At 54.5% G+C, this 11,739-nt stretch overlaps 2 protein-coding genes across 2 annotated transcripts; both read left to right on the forward strand.

Annotated features, from left to right (window-relative positions):
• Window positions 1–703: 703 nt before the first annotated feature.
• LBRM_33_3210 (conserved hypothetical protein) lies at window positions 704–1,648 on the forward strand (the record flags this gene model as incomplete). The annotated part of the gene is made up of 1 exon (XM_001568037.1): window positions 704–1,648. The coding sequence occupies one exon, from the start codon at window positions 704–706 to the stop codon at window positions 1,646–1,648; it is 945 nt and encodes a 314-aa protein (XP_001568087.1).
• Window positions 1,649–5,896: 4,248 nt separating this feature from the next.
• LBRM_33_3220 (conserved hypothetical protein) lies at window positions 5,897–10,000 on the forward strand (the record flags this gene model as incomplete). The annotated part of the gene is made up of 1 exon (XM_001568038.1): window positions 5,897–10,000. One exon carries the CDS (start codon window positions 5,897–5,899, stop codon window positions 9,998–10,000), a length of 4,104 nt encoding a protein of 1,367 aa, XP_001568088.1.
• Between the last annotated feature and the right edge of the window lie 1,739 nt (window positions 10,001–11,739).

Genomic DNA, 11,739 nt, shown 5'->3' on the forward strand with positions numbered 1-11,739 from the left:
CAGCTACCAACCCATTATCCACGTCATCCTATTCATTCCCTATACCTCCTTTTTTGCACCAACACTGACTGCCATTTACTGCACGTCCTTCCTCATTCCCGCTCTCTTCTTTGCCTTTCCTCACCTCCTACGTCTCTCTCTCTCCCTTAGTTGTGTGTGCTCGGGGCCCATCTGTTGCTATTTTTTTTTTGTGTTGTGCGTGCGTTTGGGTGGGTCTGTGTGCCCCTGTGCACGTTTGTTTCTCCCCTTTTGTATATGCTTATTCCGGCTGCCTTCGTGCTCTTTGACGACTTCTTCGCGCGTGCGCGTGTGTGCGATCGTGTGCTTCTCTCCATATGGTCATCTCGCTATCTCTGTAGATCAGCCTCCCTCTTCCTTTACTTTCCTTCCTCTTTGCTACCCCTACTGTGCGCGCGTGTGTGTGTGTGTATCCTACTTCATTGTTATTGGGCCACCCCTCTCCTCTTGTTTCTCTTTTCCTATTCTCTTCCTACTTGCTTGTTTACGCTCTTTTTTTCAACATTTTTTTTTTATAGTTTCGTATTTTGCTGGAGTCTTCCGCTCCCACCCCCTTACCTACGGCTCGCGTAAGGAAGCAAAACAGCAGCTGCGGTAAAGACTACTTTTCGAGTTTGCAGATACTGACATTCCCCCCCCCCCCCCCCCACACACACACACACACACACACAGCCTCTCTCCAACCATGTACTACGGCGGACACGACCAAAGTTACGGCGGCAATCAAGGCTACGCCGGTGGCCTTGGTGGCAACATGCAAGACTACAATTACCCACAGCAGCAGATGATGCCGCGCCAAGAGCCTGGCGGCTACCACCAGTATGGGCAACAGGGTGCGTACGCCCAACCAGGAATGATGAACGGTGTGGCCGGCGATGGTCATGGGGGTTGCTCATATGACAATGGCTACGCCCAGCCGGATGGGAATGACGGTCGCATGACGGTGCTGAAGTCATCTAAGAGCTTCACGGGCCCACCGCCTGGCATGGATTGCATGCAGAGCAGCGCGGCGCGCAGCCGCCCCATTGCCTCGCACAGCAGCAAGGGCGGTGGCACGGGCCTAGCCCGGAACGGTAGCGTCTTCGTCGGCGGCCGAGAGCGTGACACCCAGGTATCCATCAGCACCCGCGGTGGCATGAGCGTGCACGCCATTGGCGGGACGGAAGACGAGGAGTTGAAGCAGTACTATGGCGATATGGCGCGTCGTAATGATGAGCGGCGCATGGACGGGGTGAAAGCTATACGGAGCTACCGTGGCGACATTGAGGACGGAGAGGATGTCGGCAAGCCGCGCCGCGTGACGAACCGACGTAACGTGGACGGCCGCTCGGCAACTGGCTATGGCGGTATCAACTTCAAGCGCAAAGCAGCCATGCGCAACGGCGAGCAGTGGGGCGATGTCGAGGTCCGCAGCAGCACCAAGGGCGGGGGTGGCAGCTCGCTCAACATGGACCAGTCCTATGGGCAGCAGCCGATGTACGGGTCAGGGATGCACACAGCCCCCGTTGTGTTCGAGGAGTCACCAGTGATGCCGCAGATATATAATAAGGAGGATGTCCACTCGTATAGCAACATGAGTGACGCGTTTTCGGAGGATGACCAGGATGCACAGGGGGATGTAGAGTACTAAACAAACAACGAAAGAGGCGGAGCAGGAACTAAGAAAGACAAGCAGAGAGCAAGAATGACGATAAAAAACACTAGTGAGCTTGACGACACCCTAGAGAGTATGGCGAGGGAAAGAAGAGGTTGGTGGGTGCCCACCACCAAAGGCACGAAGACGCACATACATGAGAGTGCTTGGTGGCACCGTTGAGGCTGTTTACTCATTGCCTCGACTGAATACCAGTCGGTGGGTTTCGCACTTATCCCATCTCGCGTTTTCTCTATTCGAGCATCATTTTTGTTCTGCCCCCCCCCCCCCCGTTCCTTTTCCTGTTGTTATGCTCTATTTACTTCCATTGCGACGCATTTCACATGGCTTGTCCACATTTTCCGTTCTCGTTTTTACGTTTCTTATTGTATGTATCGTATCACCTCCTCTCTTTACCGGCCATTTGTTGAGTTGCCGTAGCTGCTTCGCATCTTAACCCTTTCTTTATCCCCTTCTTTTCCTCTGCGTTGTTCCCCCTTTTCTTCCGCCATTCATATTGATGCTGGCAACTTCTTTCTTTCTTCATCACGTGTTCCTCACACCCCGATGCTACTCCTGTACGGTACTTGGCATATGTTGGGGAGTCTTTCACTGTTCCCCCCGTTTTCTTCCTTTCGATTCCAATTTCTCTTTTGTCTGTCGCTCTGTCTGTGTGTGTGTCTCTCTCTCTTGCCCCCCTCTCGCCGACACCGTTGCCTTAGTCTTTCTTTCCTTCTTTTTTCCTGTTCACTCTCATCAATCAAATGTTCTCTTCGTGCGTTTCATTGCTCCTCCATCCTTTTCAATTTTTTTTTTTTACTTCGGCGCGATATATAGCGGTTGCCTCTCTCTCTTCCTCTTTCAACGTTTCTGTTTGTGCACACTTTGGTGGGGCAGCGGACGTTGTTGCTGATTCCTGCTGTTTTTTTTTTCGTTTTTTCTTTTTTTTTGGTATGATGCTCTTACTTTACTACCCCCCACGTCCCCTTCGTGTTCTTCTCTGCCTCCCGTCTGTCTTTTCGGGTCGCATAGGTGTATTGCTGTTGCTGCTATGTGTACAGGGGCCGTGTGTATGTAGTTGCGGAAGTGTCCGACTTGTGCGTGCGTGCGTCTCCTTCTCCCCGTTTGTATATATACGTCTCTTGTGCCACCGCCTCTGTGTGCGATTTCCCTTTACGCCCCTCCGGACCTCCCCCCTCTCTTACTTGCCTCTGTCTCTGACGCCTTTTCTTTTTGTGGTTCACCAGTGTTCAGTTCTTTCTGGCTACCTTTATTGCCATATTTTCGGGGCATGCTCGGTTGAACAAACACCCCCTCTCCCGCCACACACACACACACCCATCTTCATATGCACTTGCACAGAAGGGTAGACTTGCTTGCACCCACGAGCAGGCAGACACGCATGTGTATGCACGCACCGTTGTTCTGTGCTGCTTTGCCTCGCTCGTATTGTTAGTGCTCTCCACTTCTTCTTCTGAGCGCAGGCTTCTTTTCTCTCGCGTTTGGCTGTTTATATATGTGTTCATGGAAACACAGTAATGCGGATGCTGAGCAGCATCAAAACAAAGGAAGTCAATTGCTCATCGTTTTCTTCCCCCCGCCCTTTCTGTTCATGCTGCCGTTGTATCGAGAGACGCCGGGGGAGAGAGACGAGGCGATGTGAGGGAGGCAGGACTAGTGCGGTGAGGCGTGTGCGTATGTGTGTGGAAGACGCGGGTTGGGGTCGGGACACCTCTCCAGGTTTGCATACACGCACGCTGAATTGCCTTCAAGTGCACCCAAATAGGCACAGTAGCTTCCTTTACTTCTTCCCCCTCTTTTTCCTCTCCGCGTCTGCGTTTCCTCTCTGTCATTCATAGTTATGATTTGTCCCTTTCCCTCGTCCGCGTATTTCGCTTCCTTTTTTCTCCCTTCGCGCTGTATCCATTGAAAGCGGAGAGGAGCAACTAGAAAATGAAAGACAACGGAAAGACGGTGCTGTGTCCTCGCGCATGTCTCTCTGTAGGCCTGTGTGTGTGCGTGTCTCGGCAACCAGTCACACACCCACACACGCATGCACAGGCAACAATCAGAATCTGCGTGAGAGCCTCAACCTTCTCGTCTTTCAGAATGAAAAAAAAAAAACAAGACACCAAGCGTCATTTCTCGTTGAGGGGAGCTCAGAAAGAGGCTGCCGTACAGGTGTTCATAGGAATAGAGAATGTCGCTGCTCTTCTTTCCCACAGAGGTGATTTCGTGCCACTCTTTCCACTCCACACACACAAAAGCTCAGATCTTGGCGAGGTGGTACCCACAGAGCCGGTGTGTTATTCTTTGAACGTTGGGGCCTTATATATACATATATATATATATACTCGTGCTTATCTTTTTCCATGTTTTTTTTTTTTGTTTTGGGGGGTTTTGTTTTCTTCTCCCACCCTTCTGTTGCGAAGCTCGATGTTCATCTCCCCCTTTCCCTCTTTCCTTCCATTGCAAAGGCTTGTTTTTTTTTTTCTCAGGTGTAGGGGTCTTCCGCTACTTAGACCGGACAGCTTCCAATAGCGAAGTACGGGTACCATGTGTGTGTCGGCGTAGTAGCTCTCTTTCCTCTGATGCCAGGTAGAATGTCAACTGGTTTTGCCGTCTCCACTGTGAGTTGACGCCAGTCCCGCTCGGTTAGCCCCTATCATGTCAGCCACCCGGCGTGGAATGATGGATAAGGACGGGGCGGACCCTGCACTTTCGTAGAGGTCCTGGAAAATATAAACAGTGATTCCGTGCGAGCGGGATACAGAATTCAGTTTTATCCTACCTGGCAACATCCAACATGTCTGTGATGTCGCTCTTAGAAAGTTAGAAAGTGGGGACGGAGCCTCTCCAACTCAATCGTTGCCTTCCCCTCTTGCCTCTCTCACCCCCTCTTTCTCTAATTTCACATCAGTGAGTGCAAGGTAATATTCACGCTCCCAGCGACGACATCCACTAGCACCATTCCCGACCACTTCCCTTCATTTTCTTCTCTTCTACTCCTGTGGACACACGCACATGCGCACGGTTGTGTTGCACCACCGCCACCACTCCTTCCACACTCACACGCACACAAAGACGTATGCGCGTGCAGTAGCGCTCTTTTTTAGTGTCTTTGTTGCGCGTTCTTCTTCCTCTTCAACCTTCTCTTTCGTCCTGTCAGCTCAACGTGTGTGCGTACTCAGGTAAACAGGCGAGCTATCGTAGTAGCAGGCGTAGGTGAGAGAAAGCGGGGGAGCACACACAGGCACACAAGCACCGCAGCGAAGAGGGCAATAGGCGAGGAGCCCTTCACGAAACAGCCAACCATTACGGAAAGGACAACGCCATCCCTTTGTGGGCTTCAGGCCGCTCAACTTTTCTCTCGCCATTTCCAGTATTCCACGCGCTTCTTTTTTATTTGTTTGTTTGTTTGTTTTTCTTTCGCTCCTCTGTTTTCGGTGTGCAGTCACGTGCGCGCTCTCAATCCGTGGGGTTGCATCGGTAACGGTGAGTGGGCCTGCGCCTGCGATTTACAGCGGAAGTGACCACCTGCGCCTTCTCACTTTTTTTTTGTCCGGGGTAGTCACCACACAGCGGTGCATCGTTGGCTTCAACCGCATTCCCTCATTGTGAAACTTTCTTTTCTCTTTTTTTTTTTTAGCTGCGTTGTTCTCCTACAGGGTGTTTGGTTTGACTTCTCCTCATTCACTGTTTTTTATTTTTCTCTGTATTGCGGCGCTTACGCTTTCTCGTCATCCAGAGCCGTCCTATACTTACACCCGCACATCCACTTCTGGGCATCCCTCCGTCTTCGAGGTCCTCACTTGTGTGTTCTTCGTTCAGTGCCACATCTCTGCTCTTAAGATGGCCTCCAGTGCAAAGAAAACGGACAAGACCGGCCACCGCCGCTCTTCGTCATCGAAGTCAGCCTCTAGTGGCGCACAGCTCCCGCGCCAGCACAGTAACGCATCAGCGGCAGTCCCGCCTACCTCAGCGCCGAAGCCTTCGGCGAGCGCACCTGCTCCAGCGTCTAAGCCAACCGCTCATTCCGCGGCTTCGCTAAGCAACTCCAAGATCACTGATGTCGTCGCTGACCCTGCGCCGTCCTCGGCAGTTCATGCGGCTGCACCCACCGGCGTTTTGGTCCTCTCTCCTACCAGTGGCACGCGCCGCTTGCCCGCTCCTGCTGGGGCTCCGGCAACGGTCAATGCGGCTCCAACCTCGCAGAACGCTATTGGCGCCAACGGCTATGGCAGGATGGGCCCTGCTGTCTATGACGTCGTGGGTGCTAACGGGACGGGTTCCGTAGAACCCAATGGATTTGGATTTAAAGGCCCCAGTTTCTATGACACGGGCATGGGCAAGCAAAACGCCCTGAGTGGCTACGGTTCTATGGGCGGGGGTGGAAACGGTATGAACTCCATGTACGGCATAGGTGGTTCGATGGGTTCGATGTACGGCATGGGAGGCAATGCGATGGGCTCCATGTACGGCATGGGGTCGATGTACGGCCCAGGGTCAATGTACGGCATGGGCTCCATGTACGGCATGGGGTCGATGTACGGCCCAGGGTCAATGTACGGCATGGGCTCCATGTACGGCATGGGGTCGATGTACGGCCTAGGATCAATGTACGGCATGGGCTGTTACAACAGGATGGACCTAGGTACCAACGGCGGCTCCATGTACGGCATCGGCCGCACCGGCAGCCGCTCGAGCTTCCGCAGCAGTGGTGGCTACGTCGGTGGCTCCTTTGGCGGCCTTTGGCGTGCGCCTTCAGGTCATAGCTTCCATCCCAAGCAGGACTTCAGCATACCACCGCCGTCCTCGCTCCTTAAAGAGGAGGTGCTGAACGGAAAGGATGACAAGGCGGCGAAGGATGCGGCAGCACCCATGACGAAAGGCTCGGACGCGAAGGCTGCTGCGAACGACAAGACGACAGCTGGTGCAGCGGAGAGCAAGACGCGCGCCGTCGCGGATAAGGGAGCTGATAAGAAGGACAGCTGCAGAGACAGTGCGGCTAACAAGAAGGATGCCGACGCAAAGGATGGAGAGAAGGGCCGGGGGCGTGGCATGCCTACAGCGATGGCATCATCGCACCGCCTGACGAAGCAGGTGAGCGACAGCGTGCACGTCATCGCAGTGGTGCCGAAGGAATCGATGGTGAACCGCACTGACAAGTCTGTGATGGTAGGCACGACCACGTACAAGATGGACGAAGTGACCATGGGGCCAGTGAATGTAGAGAGGTCGGACTTGCTGACCGATATCGTGGAGCAGACGCAATGCGGCCACAACGTGTCTATGCTGGCCCTCTGCGGCGCTCAGCCGTACGCGTTGTGCACCGACCCCATCACTGCCGTTATCAAGCACATGATGGTGTCGCTCACGGAGGACAAGGCGCAGGTGACGCAGGTGAAAGTGTCGGCCGTGGCGTTCGCTGAGGCTGGAGACATTGTCGACCTCCTCGAGGAGAATGCGAAGCCGGTCAAGGCAGAGATGGCTTCTAACCCGATTTACGGTCCGTGTGTGATGAACACCTCCGAAAAGGACGTCAAATCAGCAGACGAGGCGGCCGCAGTTGTTATCAGCACCGCTGCGAAGGCGCCGAAGCAGGACCTCATCGTCATTATGTACAAGATCAAGCAGATCCGCCTTGTTGCCGCAGGTGGCGCTGCACCGGTGAAGGACGTGTACGTCTCATCCATGTTGGTTGCCATGGTAGACGACGCAGGCATGCAAAATCTGAAGGTCCCCGAGAAGCACGCGAGAGTTGAACCGGCGCTCATCTTCACCAACGCAATTGGCGGCGCCAGTCGCACCGTGGTCATTGTGCAGGTGCCGGAGCAAGATGCTGAAAAGCTGGTCAGCGGCGCCGCCGCCTATTCCCAGCGCCTGCGCGAAATTAGGAACACACCGACGCGCAGCGGAAATATGAAGCGCTTTATCGACTACACCGAGCGTGCCGCGGCGGCCAACACGAAGGTGTCGCCGGAGACCGCTGCAAAACTTGACCGTATGCTCAAGGACGCGAAGGAACTGCTGGCAAGACCGGAGCAGACGCCGCTGACGGCATACAGTCTCGTTAGTAGCAACTCGCCCACGACCCTGACGGAGGCGATGCCCCACAGCGGCGAGGCCACCATAAAGAAGGCTGATGTGCTGGCAGCACCCGTCGCTGCAAACGCCGCATGTGCGACAACATCATCCGAGGCTCTTGCTGTGGAGAAACCGGCAGGCCCGGCCGCAGAGTCGGCTGCCCCCACGCCGTCCGCTAAGTCAGAGTCGGAGAAGCAGGTGCGTCTTGTCGTGTGCATCGACAACACGACAAAGGTACCAGCGGAGCGTGTGAAGGCGGATGAGGTGGTGGTCCGCGCCGACGCGGCCGTAATGTCCGAGTCAGAGACGCTCAAGAAGCTGCGCGCCGTTTTCGGGAACGGCCGCAACGTGGCCCTGCTCTCGGTAGAGACTCAGCCGAGCATTCCGCTCAAAGACCAGTACACATGGATGAACGTTGCGGACATCCTCACAAGGACGTTTGAGTCGCCGCCGGCGCGTGCGAAGGACACGTGCATTGAGCTCTTCATGTCCGTTGTACTCAAGCGCCACGTGCTCTGCGATCTTATGGCGGACGGCGCGGCGTCGGTGGGACCCAAACCCCTCAACACAGCATCCTCGCCACTATTCGGTCCAGTTCTTATGGACGCAAGCTACAAGACGCTGCGTAAGGCATCAGACGTGAAGCCGACACTGGAGCAGGCGCTGCAGGCCGCCCCCGCCTACTTCACGGAGCCGGACTCGATGATTGTCATGACGGCGGTGCTGAAGCAGGTGCAGATGGACAACGACGTGCTTGTGGCGTCCTTCATGGCCGCCTCCGGGCCGTCGACGGCCGGCCTGTGCGGCGCGATGTCGAAGAATCCTAACTACTCTCGCTCTCTCCTGTCCTACGCGATCGGTGGCCCGTGCGTCACGGCGCTGCTGGTGTGCGTTGGCAATGACTATGAATCCAATGCGGCGGCCAAGGACAGGCTGGCCGACATGCATGCTCTGACCAAGCAGCCGAACCACACGAGCCGTGATGGCAGTGTAGTGGCGTTCATCGACTATGCCAAGAAGGGCCTTGTGGCGAATGCGTCGAAGCTTGAGAAAGCAGAAGGGGAGGAACGCGAACGACTCATGGCGGTCTCGAAGCGACTGCAGATCATGCACGACGACTACAGCACCTTTCTCAAGTTCCCTGAGGAGAGCATGCCAGCTTACTACATGGGCGACAAGCGCGTCAGCCCGGGCCCGCGCATGGACGGCGGCAAGCCTGAAGAGGCAACCGGTGCAACTCCCTCAGCGCACGAGAGGCCGCGGAAAGACGTGGGCGTGAAGGCGACGGCGCCCATCCGCGCTGTTGCGGTCGTTATGGACGGTGATGACGGTGCCAGTAGCGTGACTAACAAGACGCCGATGGAGGTGACGAATAAGGAGCTGATCGTCAACGGGCAGCGCTACGCCCCGACAGAGGTGGTACAAACACAGGGTGAATCGATTCGCTCTGTTGTGATCGATGGGCTGCACAAGATTGTGCTCGACGGTTACAATGCCGCCATGCTGACGAACGATGTCGGCGGCAGTACGGTGGGCATCTCGATGGCGGTCAAGGCAATCACCGTGATTGTGCGCAGCCTGCCAAAGGGCAGTGAGGCATTCTGGTCGGTGACGGTGTCTAAGGACAAGAAGGTGAAAGACATGCTGGGCGAAAACTCTCCCTACTATGATCTTCACATCGCCTCTTCGCCCCTCTTCGGCAACGTGCCGTACGGCGCGAACATTGTGCCAGTCACGGAGGCGCAGGTGGAGCCGGTGGTGCGAGAGGTGCGCAATGAGGTGCGCGAGAAGGGCGGCATAGGCTACATTGCCCTCATTCTGCGTATCGCACAGTCGGACGGCGATGTTTGTGTGCCATCCTTCCTTGTCACCATCGCAGGGGATAGCGTCGAGGAGTACGAGAAGATGCTTTCGACGCGCAGCAGCTCGGAGTTGCTCGGCACTGCCATTGGTGGCGCGTGCAACAGCATTTACGTGGCTGGCATCCGCGGCAAATCTGGCGAGGTGGCTCAGCCAGTTCTTGAGGTAACCGAAAAGATGATGCGTGTGAATAACGGGCCCCTCCGCAGTGGCAGTCTGAATCGCTTCATCACCCACACGAAGCTGGCGGTGGAGGCGATGCAGCGCAAGATCGAAGCCAGTGGTGGTGCGCCGAACCCGCAGCTCCTGGCGCAGGTGGGCCGCATTGGGACGATGCTCAAGGACGCGCAGAGCATGCTGAACTCACCGGGCGGTAGCACGCCGGCCGTTTACAAGCGTTAACCAGGATCAAATAGCCGACAATGCACACACCGTTCTCTGCCAGTAGTCACTTTCTCCCTGCAGTACCAGTGGATGTCTTCGGAGCTGCGCCCTCCACCTCTCATTCCTTTTATCTGAGGTAAATCTGTCCGCCGGTGTTTTTTTTTTTCCTGAGCGCTCTCGTGTGCCGCTGACTCCCATTTTTCCCATTTTGCCCTTTTTTGTGTGTGTGGTTTGGAAGGCATCACACTGATGCTTTGCTTTCTGCTTTCCTTCTCTGTCATGTTTTTATTGATATTCTTAGGTGTCCTTCTGCCTCCTGCTCTCTATCTTTTTTTTTCTGTGTGCATATCTTTTTACTCGTATCACCCTCCTGGAGCTCATTTCTTCTGCAAAGTTGTGTGCATTTTTATTCTTTCGTTGGTCGTTTGATGGTGGCATCTGTCCTCTTCTGCTTCCCTCTTCGTGAGTAGACTCGGCTACATTCCTTTGCCGTGAAGAAGCCAAATCTCTTCTCTCGTGCTGTGAGTGTGGCTCGATGTGCATTGATGCGTGTGTAGGCTGACTTTTTCGATTTTCTTTGCTCAGCGGCCCCTCCCTCCCCTCTCGTAGCATTCTCATTGCCCTCCCCCGACGTACAGAGATATTCTCTCATCCCGTACTTTTCATCCCCGTTCCCCATTTCATTCCCTCGGTCTATCGTCCCTCCTCACAATAGGAACATCGAGCATCTTCATCATCCGGCACCTTCGCTTTGGCTCAAATAATACAAAAAGGCGCAGCAAGGGAGCCCATAAACACTAGAGAAAAGCGAGTTACCCGATCGTGCTTGCATGCGCTTGTGAGTAAGGAGCAGAGAGGATGCAAGAGAGACAAGAGCAAAAGGTAGATGGAGATGTGATCTAGCCGGTAGAGAGACGGGCGGGAGAAGGGATTTCACGATAGAATCAATGTACATTCCTCGCATGTGTCCAGTCTCTTATATTTTTCTCCCTATGTGTGTCTATGCGCTTTATACGATGTTGCAGGATCTTGTTTCTTTCGTCCACATGTATAACTGTGCGTGTGTTTTTATCACTCTCTTTCTCTCTCCGCTTCTTTCTCTGGAGGAGATGGGGCTCAAATGCGTCTTACTGTGTTCTGGGCTGTGTGTTGAGTTGTACGTGTGCTTTGTATGCCAGCGTGTACGCTCCCTCTGCGTTCGTTTTCCTTTTTTTTTTTGCTTTCGTTGTTGCCTCTCTCTCTCTCTATGTATGCATATTGGGCCCACCCAACGTACAGGTGCTCAGTGGCTCTTTGTTTTTTTTTTTTTTTTAGTGTGTTCTTCTCACTCTTCTTCAAACCAGTGCTTGCGTACACGGCACTTCATCATAGTACCGCTCTGTCATCCGTTTCTTCCGCTTTTTTTCTTTTCTCATTTCATTTGATGTTGCTCCCCTTTCGTCTGCATCCTCCCTTCGTCTCCCCTGTTGTTATCCCTGGGCTCTTTTGTTTCTTCCTTCTTGTCTCTCTGTAGAGTGCGATGATGAGTTGTCGTCACTTCTGCTTTGCGGTCTTCTGATGCGTAGTCTGTGTGTATGCGCGTATACGCGCGCGTGTGCACGTGAGCGTGTCTCATGTTGTCGTTGGGTGCTCTTCTACGTACTCGTGACTCATTCCTGCAAAGCAGAAGGGTGTGAGAGGGGAGGGAGGGGGGGGGGGGGGGCAGCGCGGTGCCCCAGACGGTACGCAGACGAGCGAGTAGTCGCCATATCCACACA

This window comes from Leishmania braziliensis, chromosome 33 (genome assembly GCF_000002845.2).
Source record: "Leishmania braziliensis MHOM/BR/75/M2904 complete genome, chromosome 33".
NCBI classification, from domain to species: domain Eukaryota; phylum Euglenozoa; class Kinetoplastea; order Trypanosomatida; family Trypanosomatidae; genus Leishmania; species Leishmania braziliensis.